At 41.2% G+C, this 15,594-nt stretch overlaps 2 protein-coding genes across 3 annotated transcripts in view; one reads left to right on the top strand and one right to left on the bottom strand.

Annotated features, from left to right (window-relative positions):
* Nucleotides 1-3,559: 3,559 nt before the first annotated feature.
* Nucleotides 3,560-4,543, bottom strand: LOC122554005 (uncharacterized). Its single transcript, XM_087990216.1, has one exon. It carries the CDS (start codon nucleotides 4,382-4,384, stop codon nucleotides 3,560-3,562), a length of 825 nt encoding a protein of 274 aa, XP_087846342.1. The 5' UTR covers nucleotides 4,385-4,543.
* An 83-nt stretch (nucleotides 4,544-4,626) lies between these two features.
* The window catches only part of nubpl (nucleotide binding protein-like), a 34,067-nt gene continuing 23,099 nt past the window's right edge, over nucleotides 4,627-15,594 (top strand). The window contains exons 1-4 of one of the 2 annotated variants that reach the window (XM_043697899.2): nucleotides 4,628-4,846; nucleotides 7,443-7,590; nucleotides 10,190-10,224; nucleotides 15,026-15,110. In XM_043697899.2, coding sequence (XP_043553834.2) covers nucleotides 4,748-4,846; nucleotides 7,443-7,590; nucleotides 10,190-10,224; nucleotides 15,026-15,110 — 367 coding nt within the window. In that variant the 5' untranslated portion in view covers nucleotides 4,628-4,747. Of the gene's footprint in view, nucleotides 4,847-7,442; nucleotides 7,591-10,189; nucleotides 10,225-15,025; nucleotides 15,111-15,594 lie in introns of both variants that reach the window. The other variant, XM_043697901.2, reaches the window with a different exon arrangement.

The raw sequence follows: 15,594 nt of genomic DNA, 5'->3' as shown, positions 1-15,594 counted from the left end.
GACTGATAAATTAAACTGCATTTATTTCAATGCAAGGGGCCTAACAGGGAAGGCAGATGAACTCAGGGCATGGTTAGGAACATGGGACTGGGATATCATAGCAATTACAGTGACGTGGCTCAGGGATGGACAGGACTGGCAGCTTAATGTTCCAGAATACAAATGCTGCAGGAAGGACAGAAAGGGAGGCAAGAGAGGAGGGGGAGTGGCATTTTAGACAAGGGATAGCATTAGAAGTGTACTGAGGGAGGATATTCCCAGAAATACATCCAGGGAAGTTATTTGGGTGGAACTGAGAAACAAGAAAGGGATGATCACTTTATTGGCATTGAATTGTAGACCCCATAATAGTCAGAGGGAAATTGAGAAACAAACGTGTAAGGAGATCTCAGCTATCTGTAAGAATAATAGTGTGGTTATGGTAGGAGATTTTTACTTTCCAAACATAGACTGGGACTGCCATAGTGTTAAGCGTGTAGGTGGAGAGGAATTTGTTAAGTGCTTACAAGAAAATTTTCTGATTCAGCATGTGGATGTACCTACTGGAGAAGGTGCAAAACTTGACCTACTCTTGGCAAATAAGGCAGGGCAGGTGACTGAGGTGTCAGTGGGGAAGCACTTTGGGGCCAGTCACCATAAGTCTATTCAATTTAAATTAGTGATGGAAAAGGATAGACCAGATCTAAAAGTTAAAGTTCTAAATTGGAGAAAGGCCAATTTTGACAGTATTAGCGGCAAGAGCTGTCAAAAGCTGATTGGGGACAGATGTTCGCAAGTAAAGGGACGGCTGGAAAAGGGGAAGACTTCAGAAATGAGATAACGAGGGTCCAGAGACAGTATATTCCTGTTATGATGAAAGGAAAGGCTGGTAGGTTTGGATGACCAAAGAAATTGAGGGTTTGGTTAAGAAAAAGAAGGAAGCATATGTCAGGTATAGACAGGGTACATCAAGTGAATCCTTAGAAGAGTATAAAGGCAGTAGGAGTATACTTAAGATGGAAATCAGGAGGGCAAAAAGGGGACATGAGAGAGCTTTGGCAAAAAGAATGAAGCAGAATCTAAAGGGTTTTCACAAATACATGAAGGACAAAAAAGGTAACTAGGGAGAGAATAGGACCCCTCAAAGATCAGCAAGGCGGCCTTTGTGTGGAGCCGTAGAAAATGGGGGAGACATTAAACGAGTATTTTGCATCAGTATTTACTGTGGAAAAAATATGGAAGATATAGAATGTAGGGAAATAGATGGTGACACCTTGAAAAAGGCCAGATTACAGAGGAGGAAGTGCTGGAGATCTTGAAATGCATAAAAGTGGATAAATCCCCAGTACCCTAGAACTCTGTGGGAAGCTAGAGAAGTGATTGCTGGGCCTCTTGCCGAGATATTTGTGTGTCATGAATAGTCACAGGTCAGGTACTGGAAGACTGGAGGTTGGCTAATGTGGTGCCACTGTTTAAGAAAGGTGGTAAGGACAAGCCAGGGAACTATGGACCAGTGAGCCTGACGTTGGTGGTGGGCAAGTTGTCAGAGGTACATCCTGTCCCTCAGGATTCCATGTATTTGGAAAGGCAAGGACTGATTGGGGAGAGTTAAAATGGCTTTGTGCATGGAAAATCATGTCTCACAAACTTGATTGAGTTTTTTGAAGAAGTAACCAAGAGGATTGATGAGGGCAGAGCAGTAGATGTGATCTATATGGACTTCAGAAAGGTATTCGACAAGTTTCCCCATGGGAGACTTGTTAGCAAGGTTAGATCTCATGGAATACCGGGAGAACTTGCCATTTGGATACAGAACTGGCTCAAAGGTAGAAGACAGAAGGTGGTGGGGGAGGGTTGTTTTTCAGACTAGAGGCCTGTGAGCAGTGGAGTGCTACAAGGATCGGTGCTGGCTCCTCTAAGTTTTGTCATTTATATAAATGACTTGGATGCGAGCATAAGAGGTATGGTTGCTAAGTTTGCAGATGACACCAAAATTGGAGGTGTGGTGGACAGCAAAGAAGGTTACCTCAGATTACAACAGGATCCTTATCAGATGGAGTTTAATTCAGGTAAATGCGAGGTGCTGCATTTTGGAAAAGCAAATCTTAGCAAGGCTCAAACACAATGGTAAGGTCCTAGGGAATGTTGCTGAACAAAGAGACCTTGGAGTGCAGGCTCATTGCTCCTTGGAATTAGTCGCAGGTAGATAGGATAGTGAAGAAGGCGTTTGATATGCTTTCCTTTATCAGTCAGAGTATTGAGTACAGGAGTTGTGAGGTCATGTTGCAGCTATATAGGACATTGGTTCAGCCACTTTTGGAATATTGTGTGCAATTCTGGTCTCTTCCTATCAGAAGGACGTTGTGAAACTTGAAAGAGTTCAGAAAAGATTGACATGGATGTTGCCAGGGTTGCAGGATTTGAGCTATCAGGAATGGTTGAATAGGCTGGACCTGTTTTCCTTAGAGCGTCGAAGACTGAGGGGTGACCTTATAGAGGTTTATCAAATCATGAGGGGCATGGATAGGATAAATAGACAACGGCTTTTCTCTTGACTGGGGGAGTCCAGAACTCGAGGGTATAGGTTTAGGGTGAGAGGGGAAAGATATAAAAGAGACTTAAGGGGCAACTTTTTCACACAGAAGTTGGTACATGTATGGAGTGAGCTGCCCGAGTAAGTGGTGGAAGCTGGTACAATTGCAACATTTAAAAGGTTTTTGGATGTGTATATGAATAGGAAGGGTTTAGAGGGATATGGGCTGGGTGCTGGCAGGTGGGACTAGATTGGGTTGGGATATGTTGGGTCAGCATAGACGGGTTGGACCAAAGGGTCTGTTTCCATGCTGTACATATCTATGACTTGTCTTCACTCTTGTAGCAATTACACTGTGTGCAGTGTAACAGCAAACATTGTGCCATGTGCAGGTAAAACTACTGTAATATCAGAGACTGGATTGAACATCAGGTCCAGATAAATTAAGACATACTGTCAAGTCATGCAGACTTCTGAAACTTGCTTCTGCTGACTTTTGCCAGATCATTTCAGCTTTTTGCACCAGGAAAGCATAAGAACAAAGAAACTTCAGCCATGAATACTCCTACTTCAAAGATGATGTAAAGATGGATTGTACATTGTAAGCCCATAAACTTGTTAATTTGCTCAGAAAGCTCCAGTGTTCTTCCAAACATTATCATTCAACAGTTAATAACAACAGGACTAAATAAACGTCCAAAAACACTCACCTTCATTGAACTTTCACTCCTCTAATTTATAGATTCTGCATAAGTTAAGTATTACAGTTTGGAAATAAATACTACAAAATACTGAAAACTGCAGAGCTAATTTTCCCAGTGAATCTTGGGAGTTAAGAGAGAAAGAAGTGGAAGATTAAGGTTTGATGCCCCAAGCGATAATCCATCCTCTGGTTTACAGCAAACTGTCAACACGTTACAAATGCCAATGAATAGATTTGCAGATTAGATCACCGAACTCCTAAAGACATTAGGGCGCCGAACCACGGCTACGGAATTTACGCTGTGGGATAGGTTTACTCTTCGAGGCGACTGTATGTTACATTGGTTATACTCGAGAGTAGTAAAAGTTTGAAGATGCAGAGATAATGCATAATTTTACAATAAACCGAAAGCAGTTTCGCACAACTTGCGTATAGATAGACCATTGCTTACATTTAGTCGGGTTGAATTTTCTTGTCGCATACTGATTGTGCAGAATTGCAGCCTGTGGCTTGACGACTTGAGCTATTTGACAGTTAGATGATCCGGGCATTCCAAGATTTCTCGGGTGTTCTATGAAAGACAATTTTGTACGTTTTGAACCAACGTTAAGTACAACTGAAAAGGAAAAAGAAGACTTACTACAGAAAGCACTGGTGGAGGGTTGCGGTTCAAATGGACGGTTGCTGGTCTCTCCTAACGAGTGCTCAGGCTCCTCGGAAGAACAATGGCCATTCCGGCATTCAACCCTTTGACTGATGTCGGAACGAGGACTGTTCTGCTCCTCTTTGATATCCTGCGACTCTCCCGCTGTCGCGATCGCGTCCATGAAGATGGGCCGCTCATTGGCGATCCGGGAACCGAGCACAACATCGAGCTGCTCGTAGAAGCGACAGATCTTCCTGCCGCTGGCGCTACAGCCTCTCTTAATGCTGTCCTTGGCCAGCGTGTATTTCCTCTTCAGCCCCTTGATGCGGATGCGGCACTGCTCTGGAGTGCGGATATAACCCTGGTCCAGCAGCTGCGAGGAGATGAACTTGAAAACGTGACTGTTCCTGAGCTGCTCGTCCAGCGCCGTCTGCACATTCTCCTCACTCCAGACGGCGATCAGCGCCAGGGTCTCGGCATCAGACCACAGGGCACCGCGTTCAGACCTCACCTCTGACATCATTAAAAGGGAGCTCCCGGACACCCTCGAAACAAAATATAAATCACCCAACTCCTTTGACCACGCACCTCCAGGGCGCCAAACGCTACAGCCGGCTGCAGTGAAACGCTTGAGGAGCGAGCCGCCCGACTCTCAGACAAACGGCTCACATGAAAGGCCCCTTCAAATTTGCCCCCTCTGAGAACCATGGGTAGATGCCGACGTGATGACGGTTTCCGGTCGCGGTGACGTCACGGACAGGGGATGCCGTTGGAAGGAGGGAGCTGATCCCACCAGCCGGGCCCACTGTGCGGGAAGTTTAAAGAAGTGACGAGAGAAAATGCGTGGACTTTGTGGGTTTGGTTGCTAAGGAAGTAGGAGCACCGGATGGCGCTGCTGCACCGATCGTGGCGGCGGTGGCCGCCGGTGGTAGCGTGCCACATTACTCACACTCCGGCCTGGATAACGGCCGCACTGAGGGCCCGGGTGAGTATCCCTCCATTCCCTCAGCTGGCTGACCGCGAATCTTGATGCGATATGGCATCAATGTAAGAAATCGCACCTCGCGTCCAAAAATTCAGCGCTGGTCACCACGATCTTGTCTGCATCCGCTTTAAAACATACCATTGTGTTTATTCATGGGGATGTGGGCATCACTGGCTGGGGAGGGAGGAGGTGAGGGGGCGAAGAGAGGGGAGAGACCGGGTGATGTGGAGGCAAGGGACGGAAGAGGACGGGCGAAAGTGGTTTGGTTTTAAGGGCTTGGACCACAACTACAAGACAGGAAAGTAATTGAATGCTTCGTACATGCCCGGATGAGAACACTCATCACTTAAAAATCACAACACCACGCAGGGCAAAGCAGCTATTTGATAACACTATTTACCATCTTAAACATTTGTTGTCTTCACCAGTGAATGCACAGCAGTGTATGCCATCTACAAGGTGTCCAGCATATTGTAAGTTTGTCGTCCCGTTTCCATAGCAGTTGAAGCAAACACTCAGAGACACAGTTATGGGGTCTACCTTCTCCAACTTTATTCTGAGCCTGGAGAGAAAGCGATCACACATGTACACAAACACATGAGTTCTTGGTCTTCTCTTGAACAGCGGAATCAGAAGGAATTATGTTGTCACTTACAGGGAGCAGCATCCAAGTAGGGCAACATGTATATTAAGTTAAAAATCACACAACATCAGGTTATAGTCCAACAGTTTTAATTGGAAGCACACTAGCTTTCGGAGCAACGCTCCTTCATCATGTGATTGTAGGGTTACCTGATGAAGGAGCGTCGCTCCGAAAGCTAGTGTGCTTCCAATTAAACCTGTTGGACTATAACCTGGTGTTGTGTGATTTTTAACTTTGTACACCCCAGTCCAACACCGGCATCTCCGAATCATAACATGTATATTGATTAGGTAACTATTACAATCACCCCTATCCTTGCCTCCAGCACCTCATTGTTTACTGCAAGTTCTTATCTGGTTGAAATCATGCTAGTTGAGCCTTTGCCTATTTCAACATTCTCCGTCGTCTTGAAGTCTGTTAATCTGTTCACTATTTTTGACATTATCAAGTGTTATACAATCCATAAGCTTCTAAGTTGTATGGCCTAATCCAATCAGTGGTACTAAAATCAAACTCTCTGGTACCTCATTCAGGTTATTCAAAAATTATTTTCCTTTAACAAATTAATGCTTGACTGGTGTGAAAGCTGTCAGGGAAAGTATTTCAAGACTCCAGAACAGCAAGAAAACAACAAAATGTTTCCTTTGCTTTAGCCATTGAAGAGGCAGTTTCAGTTCAGATTTAAATCTCAAATATTCATGGGAAACAAATGCCGAATATATTAAAATATGTTCTGTAAATGAAACTTCCCAAATAAAACAGTGGGAATTACAGTGGCAACTTTGGTAGAGATCAACATTCTTTGAATTTGCAGTGTGAAGGGGACCACTGAAGTCTTAACAATAATTGAAAGAACTTAAACAGCTCCGTCTCAAGTTTTAATATTCTCTAAAATCTTAACAAAATGCCAAACTTAAAATGTACACTTCTTCTTGTGAACACTCTGCATTTTTAAAAAGAAAGCAGCAAAGATTTTAATACAATACTCTCATCTGGCTAAAGCAGGACGACTGACACAATTGTTTTTTGAAACCGGCATTGTAGAATTTCAAACAAATCAAGAGCTCGAGGTCCTCAATTAGTTTGTATTAAGGTTACGTGTTTGATCATTTTAAAAAGGTCCTAATGTTGTATAATAATGTAAAAATGAAATCTGCCCTATTACACAGGCCACAAAGCACATTGAATTGAACTATGGGGTACAAAGGCAACAACTTTCAGAAGTACCAAATTTTGTTTCAATGTTTTTCTTTGAAGTTCCTGGTTTCAAACTTTTGTTAATGCTCTGGAGCCTCAAGCTTCACGTATGTAGTCTCCATGCCCACTTCAGGGTCCTGACCTTCATGTGGGAGATTTCCCCTCTTAACAACCAGTCTAAGGCAGGGTGATAGAGTAAATATCCTCTATCTTTTGTTTTCTCTCTCATTTTTTGTTCTGGGGCCTCAAACATCACCACTAGAGGACCTTAACCCTCATTTACCTGGGGGATTTTAATCCCTTTTTACCTAGGGGATTCTAACTCGTTTTCTTACTCTATATGTCCGGGGACTCTAACCCCAATTAAAACCCAGGGGACTTGAATCCCTGTTTGTCAGCGCATTTACGAAACTGTGTCTCTCAACTTATCTAATTACCACTCGAGGAGTCTGTAGAATAGAAAGCGATTGAATGAGGGGACAATTTCCGACACACAGGAATATCTAGAGGGGCCAAGGTTTAAAGTCTTACCTTGTTGGCCTTCCTGGATCTTCCTCCCTAACAATATTGTGGTTATACCAGTATGAAAGGAATTCCAGTGGTTGAAAAAAGTGACATGCACCTACTTTTTAAGAGCAATCTGGAATGAGGGATAAATTCTGGTCTTTTCAGTCATGCTTGCGTCCCACAAAAGTATTTTTAAAACTGACTTTTTCAAATTATGAGATGGGCTATCATATCATTTAATTATTTCAGTCTTCAAGTTTCGGTGCTGAAAAAATAGAGGAGAGACAAAAACGCTTAATGGCACGGGGAATTCCAAAGCAAAAAATGATTCCAGGAGTGAAACAGGTTATCGTTGTAGCCTCAGGGAAAGGCGGTGTTGGAAAATCAACGACTGCAGGTACAAATTCGAGTGAATGTGTAGTGTTCCAATTAGAAACCGGTGTATCCGATTTTGAACATCTTATATATAAGAACAATAATTTTGAAAGTATGTTCAAAAAGACATGGACAAAACTTGTTGTCCTACACTCAGACAAATGCAACAATACAAATTTCAAAATGTTGCAATTATCTGTACTACAAGAGAAAGGAGTGTTGAATGGGTGGCCAAGAATTGCAACAAGCAACTGGCTTCCATAGCATCCCTACTTCCTGAGAAATGTTTTTAAAAATGCAGGGTTTGATCATATTCCTTTGCAGAGAATGGGTCCCTGTGTACAGGGTGTCCACACTTAGTTGGGATTGCATTCCTGAAACTCGCAACTTTAAGTAAAGCTCACAGGAATTGATGTTAAAACTGGAGTTGGGTTCCATCGTGGCATCCTGAGTAGAGAAAAGTATTAAAATACTTCGCTTGTACCCTTTAAGTTGAAATACTGCACTTTGACTAAATTCTTAAAATGGTAAATTGCTAAAATAAAGTACACTTTTGTTTATAGGTATTTTTAAAATTCAACACTTTATTCCCAAGTATCACCTGTAGTGAACTATGGAATTAAAGCTGGTCTGGTGATATTCGTTCATCAGGTTGTGGACTACCGACTGGTGTCCTCACTTTTTTTTCTGCGACTTTTTGGCTGTTGCCTGGTGATGCCTTTTTATGGGGACATCGCACCTTTTCTCACTGGCTGCTATCAGTACATTCCTTGATGGGGTTGCTACTTGTGGTTGAATTTGGGTCCAGATGGGGTTTGGTGTCTCCTTCTTTGTCCTGCCAGTTGTGGGTTGCAGTTTGCCAAGGGAGACCCACCATTTCAATCACATTCTCGGGAGAGGGGTGATTAGGTTTAAGCTGTTAGCACCCTGCAGTCTGGAAGGGGCTGACAAGATGCCAAGTTACTGGAAGTCCATGGGCCAGGATAGGAGCTGCCAGACTCCGAAATCACCAGTGCTCCTCGGGACATTTACAAGTGTCGAGTTGCTATTGGCTGCTGAGAAAGCTACTTCATGTCCAGGTTTGTCCAGCAGATGGGGAGGGAGATGGCAGCTGTGCCTTGGTAGTGAGTGAGGCCAGGTCAAGTAAGCTGTTAGGGATTTGATGGGTGGGGAGCTCCTCTTAAAGACTTTGGACAGCAGTGCAGATTGGGGGGAGGCTCTGCATCAGAGAGAAGGAACGGTTGTGCCAAAATAGGACCAATTCAGGTAATTCAGATTGTTTTGCTGGAAACATCATTGTGATTAATGTTTCAGCAATTAACAAGATTTCCAGTCCTAATAAATTGTTGAATGATGTGAAATTTATATATGATAAATGGAAAAGCCCTGAGGAAAATTTGGTGTTCAGAGAGATTTGGGTGTTCAAGTCCATTGTACCCTGAAGGTGGCAATGCAGCTCGATAGTGGTCAAGTGCTCGATAGTGGTTCCTTCATCGGGTATTGAGTACAAGAGTTGGCAGGTCATGTTACAGTTGTATAGGACTTTGATTCGGCCACATTTGGAATACTGCATACAGTTCTGGTCACGACAACACCTGAGGGATGTGGATGCTTTGGAGATGGTGCAGAGGAGCTTCACCAGGATGTTGCCTGGTATGGAGGATGCTAGCTTTGAAAAGAGTTTGAGTAGATTTAGGTTTATTTTTATTAAAAAGATGGAGATTCAGGGGGGACCTGATTTGAGATCTACAAAATCATGAGAGGTATAGACAGGGTGTATAGACTTTTTCCAGAGTCGAGGACTCAATTACTAGGGGTCACGAGCTCAAGGTGAGAACAGAAACGTTTAAGGGAAATGTGTGTGGGTGGTGGGTGTCTGGAACGTGTTGCCAGCATAAGTGGTAGAGGTGAGCACAATAATGTCATTTAAGGTGTATCTGGACAGATACATGAATGAGGAGGGAGCAGAGGGGTACAGATACTTGGAAAATAGCCGATAGGTTTAGATAGAGGATCTGGATCGGTGCAGGCTTGGAGGGCCCAAGGGCCTGTTCCTGTACTGACAGTGCTAGGTGACTTTAAATGCACGCTACCTGTATTCAAACATGTCATGCTGGTAAGAGTAAGTGTGCCAGATTATGAGCTGAAGTAATTGTCTGTCTGATCCAGGAATTTCAACCAATCGCACTAAGTCCTCCATGGCATTGCCTGAGCCAGTCAGAGTTGACTTGCCAACCAATCAGCTTCTGCAATCTTGCATTTGTCCTGATGAGTGCAAGATAAAAAGCTTCAGCTTTTCATTTTTCTTTTTAGCAATATGTGAAATAATCTGTTGTAATTTATTGGCAATAAATTGAAATGCAGTCTGGCACTCCTCTTTCTACAGTTTTGTATTTCTCCAAAAAGGCCTTAATCCTTGGTAATCAGAAGTAGAAGTGTCAATCGGAGGCACCGAGATTGACTGTCTTTGTGAATTCTCTTTGTTTGTTTTGGGAGTGAAGAAGAGTGATGATTGTGTCCTTTGCCTTTGGAAGTTCTCAAACTTGTACACAGGTGATAATTTTAAGATATAATGTGTCTTATTGGTGTTTTGCACTAATCTAAATTTACTTTAATTTCAGTGAATTTGGCTTTGGGAATTGCTGCTTACGATATGGTAGGTGGATGTGCTTTTGTGTGAAACCTAATATAATTAAAAGGTAAAAACTTTTATACTAAGATTTCTACTGATTTTATTATTGGAAATCATATTTTGTAATTAACTTGTTCAGACACGGGGAGAACGTGCAAACTCCACACAGTCAGTCGCCTGAGGCGGGAATTGAACCCGGGTCTCTGGCGCTGTGAGGCAGCAATGCTAACCACTGTGCCACCGTGCCGCCCATCAGTCTGGAATAAAATACTTGCCTAGTAGAGTCACACAGCATGGAAACAGACTATTCCCAAACTAAATCAGTCCCACCACCTGCACTTGGTCATATCCCTCTGAATAATTCCTATTCATAAACTTAACCAACTGTATTTTAAACATTGTAACTATACCTTCATTTACCACTTCCTCTGGAACTTCATTCCACATACGAACCACTCTGTTTTTTTTTAAAAATGTTGCACCTCCTGTCTCTTTTAAATCGTTCTCCCCTTCACCTTCTCTGTACCCCTCATCATTTTATAAACCTAAATAAGATCACCCCCTCAACCTGCTATGCTGCAGTGAAATAAGTCCCAGTGTTTCCAGTCTCTCCCTATAGCTCAAATCCGCCATTCTCTGCAACATCCTTGTAAATCTTTTCTGAACCCTCTCCAGGTTAATAACGTCCTTCCAATAACAGAGCAACCAGAACTGCACACAGTATTCCAGAAGAGGCCTCACCAATGCCCGGTACAACCACAACATTATGTCCCAACTTCTATACTGAAAAATCTGAGCAATTAAAGCTAGCATGCTAAACGCTGCCTTAATCACCCTGTCTACATGTACCTGAACCTGTAGGTATTTTGGTTCTACAACACTACCCAAGGCCGTACTTCTAATTGTATAAGTTCTTCCCTTTTCTTTATGAAAATACAGTATCTGACATTTATCCAAATTAAACTTTATCAACCACTCTTTCACCCATTGACCCAATTGATCAAGATCTCTTTGTGATCTTAGATAACCTTCTTTACTCCCTCCAACATCACCAATTTTGGTGTCATCTGCAAACTTACTAACCATACCTTCTATATTTTCATCTAAATCATTTATATAAATGACAAACAAAAGTGGACCCAGCACCAATCCCTGTGGAACACCACCTCCAGTCTGAAAAACAACCCTCAACAATTGCTCTCCGTCTCGTGCAATTAAGCCAAGTTTGCATCCAGTTTGCAAGCTCACCATGTGAACTCACTTTACTAATTAGTCTACAATGCAGAACCTTGTCAAAGGCTTGACTGAAGACCAAGTAAACAGCGTCTGCCGCTCTTTCCTCATCAATCTTCTTGGTTATTTCCTCAAACTCCAATCAAGTTTGGGAGACATGATTTCTCCCGCACAAAACCATGTTGACTTTCCCTAATCAAGTTTTGCCTCTAAATTCATATAAATCCTATCTTTTAGAATCATCTCCAACAGTTTACCCACCACTAAAGTCAGACTCTCAGGTCCGTAGCTCCCAGGCTGCTCCTTACATCGTTTCTTAAACAAAGGCACAACATTAACGTCTTTCCAGTCATCCAGCACCTCACCCTTAATTATAGATTATATAAATCTTTATGCAAGGGATACTGCAAGTTCTTCCCGAACCTCCCACAATGTCATGGGATGTACGAGATTGGGTCTTGGAGATTTATCCACCTTTTATATCTTCTCAAACACCCAGCACTACTTCTGTAATGTGAACTATTTTTTTAAAACATCAGTATTTATTTTCCTGAGCTCTCTGGCATCTATTTCTTTCTCCACAGTAAAAAATGACGGAACATATCCATTTAATATCTCAGGCATCTGCTCCGATTCAAAATAAAGACCATCTCTTTGATCTTTAAGGGGCCCTACTTTAATGATGACCATGTGACCACAGTTGACTCTGATTTACTAATGTCTCCCATCCTGACCTGTTTGGCTGACACATGACTCCAGACCCACAGTAATGCTTTCATTCTGAACTGCCCAGCCTGTGATGCCCACATCCTATGAACAAATTTTTTCAAAACTCCCGTGTTGTAGTGATGTATGAATAGTACGGTGAGGAAAATTTGCAATATGTTAAAAATAGTTGTGGAATCTGTAATTGTTTATTTAAAAACTTGGCAAGGATTTTAGGATTTTTAAGAGTTTTCAATCACTTGTGAAAAGTCAAACTGTAAGTTTGCTCACTCAGCTGGTAGATTTCTCAGAAGTTTCGTCACCATGCTAGGTGACATAATCAGTAGGCTTCCAGTGAAGCGTTGGTGTTCTGTCCCACTTGCTATTTATCTGTCTTGGTTTGTTGTTGTGGGTGATATCATTTCTGGTTCTGTTTCTGAGATGTTGTTAAATGGGGTCCAAGTCTGTGTGTTTGTTAGTGGAGTTCCAGTTTGAATGCCAGGCCTCTAGGACTTGCCGTGCGTGTCTTTGTTTAGCCTGTCCCAGGATGGATGTATTGTCCCAGTCGAACTGGTACCCTCCTTGTCTATGTGTATGGATACCATCGTTACTTGGTCATGTCTTTTGGTGACAGCTGTTTGCTGGTGAATGCCAGTTGACAGCTGTATCGGTTCAGTGGAGAAGTAAGCAATGCTATGTACCAGAGTCTTAGCTAGAGGATTTTATAACCATATTTAGTGCCACATGACAATGTAGAATGATGCACATGCATATTGTCTATATGAAATAACTATTTGAAGTATCTCCCTGATAACTTGTTTTTATGTTTATTCTGAATTATGTTGAAGTATAATTTAGAAAAAGTGAAAACTTGTTGTGAATTCCACCATCTGAGAACCATTTGGTAAATTTGATTATTTTGCTTTGTGGTTACCTGTGGGGTTATTACAATATTTCGGTTGAAACACTCAGACATCATGGCCACAAATATTGTCTGTAGATTTGAGGTTTCCATTTTCCAAATGTGTCACATCACACACTTTTTGTTCCTCACTTAATTTAAGAATTCTAAACATCCAGCTTTTCTCTCGAGACTGCAAATCATGACTATTACAATCCGGAATCAGTTATGACTGCCACTTATCTCCTCTGAGCCTTACATGTGTGCTCTTTATTGTTGATATCTGTGTTAAATGGATTGCTATGCTATGCCATTTGAGATTCATGTTTTTAGTGCAATATGTATTTGATAATGATGCAACTGAGGAGTTTGTTGCAGCTCAATTGTAGAAACTTTGTATTGGTTTACTGGAAAAGAACTTGTATTCTCTTAAGTTTTGATATTAATAGATGGAACATTAGAAATTCTGTCACCCGCCGTTTTAAAAATAATCTATTGAGCCTGTATGGATCCAAAAGAAATCTGGTGTTGCTGACCAGAACTGGAAATGCTTTGAGTTGTTGGTAGCTTAAGACAGAACAACCTTAATCTGGCAGGACTAGTTTGAGGCTATCAGCTCTAGCCCACTGAACAAATATTAAGGCTCATCCATTTAACTTCAGTGGTGTGATTAAATTTTAATGAGTAAAAACTACACCTGACCTTGAATTTAGTTTTGTATGTTTGGAGCCTTATTCTTTCAAATTTTAATTATTGGAGACTTTTACAAGTATTTAATTCAATTTTGTTTTCATGTCCTGGTGAAGAATCTGCCTCACTAAGAATTTTTCAGTCTGTCAAAGGAGGCACATTATTGCTTGGCCTAATCACACAGGTGTTGAATATCAGCAGAGCTGCTTTTACTATCTGCTAACTAGAAACCATGGTATAAAATCCATCAAATTTTTTGGACAAGTTAAACTGCGAACTATAAAGGCCAAAGTTCTATTTTCTAGCTAGATAACTTTCCCAGCTGAATAAATGAGAACTAACCTATCACTTGAAATATTTACTGAGTTTGTTTGAACTGATTGATGTAGTCATTTTTTAACATATGATCAAACTTCTGGCAATTAATTCTATTGTCTGATAGCGCAGCAATGATATATGTCAATACTTTGTAATACTGTATTCCAACCGTCCAGCTGGTTTGAAAACCAATATTGGTTGTACTTGGCAATATGTCAGGTTTGTTTTTTCTTGACCAGCAAAAGAAATTTTTGTTGCCCTCTGTATAACGTCCTGGTTTTGAAAACAATGTTACAATTAGCCTTTTGCAGCAGCATGAATTAATATTTATTAAGCATAATTTTGCTTAAAGTGTGAAGTAATTATGTAATCAGTTTACTTGAATTGAGGTTTCTTTTTGTCTAATGAATAAAGTGGTACAGTGCTTGTGTATAAATGCTTGCCATCATACAATTAATGTGATACAAAAAGTTGTGATTTGCTTTTCTTAAAAGCTGCTTGCCACTACTCATACTTGCCTTGTTTTGACAGTTGGCTGGAATTGATGGTGCAGGCTAGTTTAACCTAAAGGCTTTTAAAGTGTAGCTCCTAGTCAGAGCTAATGATACAGAATTGGATTCAATATTCAATTTCTCTCAAATTTCAAGGGTTTGAAGTGTAAGTAGCATATTTGGTGTAAGTATAGCTTCTGATATAAGTTTATTTAATGTTAATAAAGATCATGAAATAGGCAACAGTAAATACGTGAAACAAGGCAAGATTATGTGTATGGCATTATCCAAACCAAAGGTATTTATTGTACCTTCTGTTTCATTTGTAATTCTGAGTTGAGGGTAACATTTTGACTAAGTTCTTTTTATGGAATTAGATATTAGTTTTGTTGCAAGCTGTCTTCATTTGTGTTAAAATGCAAGCTGAATTAAGCTAACTGTATTGAGCTGAATTGTATAGCAAGTCACTATTTTCCTTTTTGTTAAGGTTGTGGGTCTGCTTGATGCAGATGTGTATGGTCCATCTATCCCACGTATGATGAATTTAAGAGGAAACCCAGAACTGACAAACAGTAAGTTTCTTAATCTAAGATACTATAATTTGAAATTGCACTTGGGTTAATGGAGTACACTCACTTCTAGGTATCCTGGTTTTCACTACCTGTGGATCCATGTTCTCATGAGGTCGGCTCCAGACTCCATTTTTTTGTCCAGTTGATTCATCCAGTCTGATTGCACCAACCTTTGTGGTAATTAGGAGATTTTATATTGCAGTAGTATCTGTGGTTTTTTCATTTGTGGGATGCCTGTGTCCCCATTCTCTGCAAATAATGAGGATTTAATGTGTTGGAGAAAGAATTGTCAAGCAATTTGGGAAAATGATGTGTATTTCAGATAAATCGTGATGTATCTTGATGAATTTTGTTCATCTTTGTAAAAGTTTTATTTAGCAAAAATAAGATTGAAACTACCATGTGGTGTTCCCAGCAGTACTTGAGAGTCAGAATGACCCTGTTGATAAATAATACACCAAGTTTAGCAAGTATCTTTCGAGAG

The sequence above is a fragment of the Chiloscyllium plagiosum genome, unplaced genomic scaffold (genome assembly GCF_037043375.1).
Source record: "Chiloscyllium plagiosum isolate Xiang-an unplaced genomic scaffold, Cpla_swu_hap1 HiC_scaffold_8, whole genome shotgun sequence".
Classification (NCBI taxonomy): Eukaryota; Metazoa; Chordata; class Chondrichthyes; order Orectolobiformes; family Hemiscylliidae; genus Chiloscyllium; species Chiloscyllium plagiosum.
This window is presented reverse-complemented; position numbering and strand designations above follow the sequence as displayed.

Excerpts from the sequence above, each read along its gene's own strand:
- LOC122554005 (XM_087990216.1), bottom strand. The coding sequence starts at position 4,384 with ATGATGTCAGAGGTGAGGTCTGAACGCGGTGCCCTGTGGTCTGATGCC.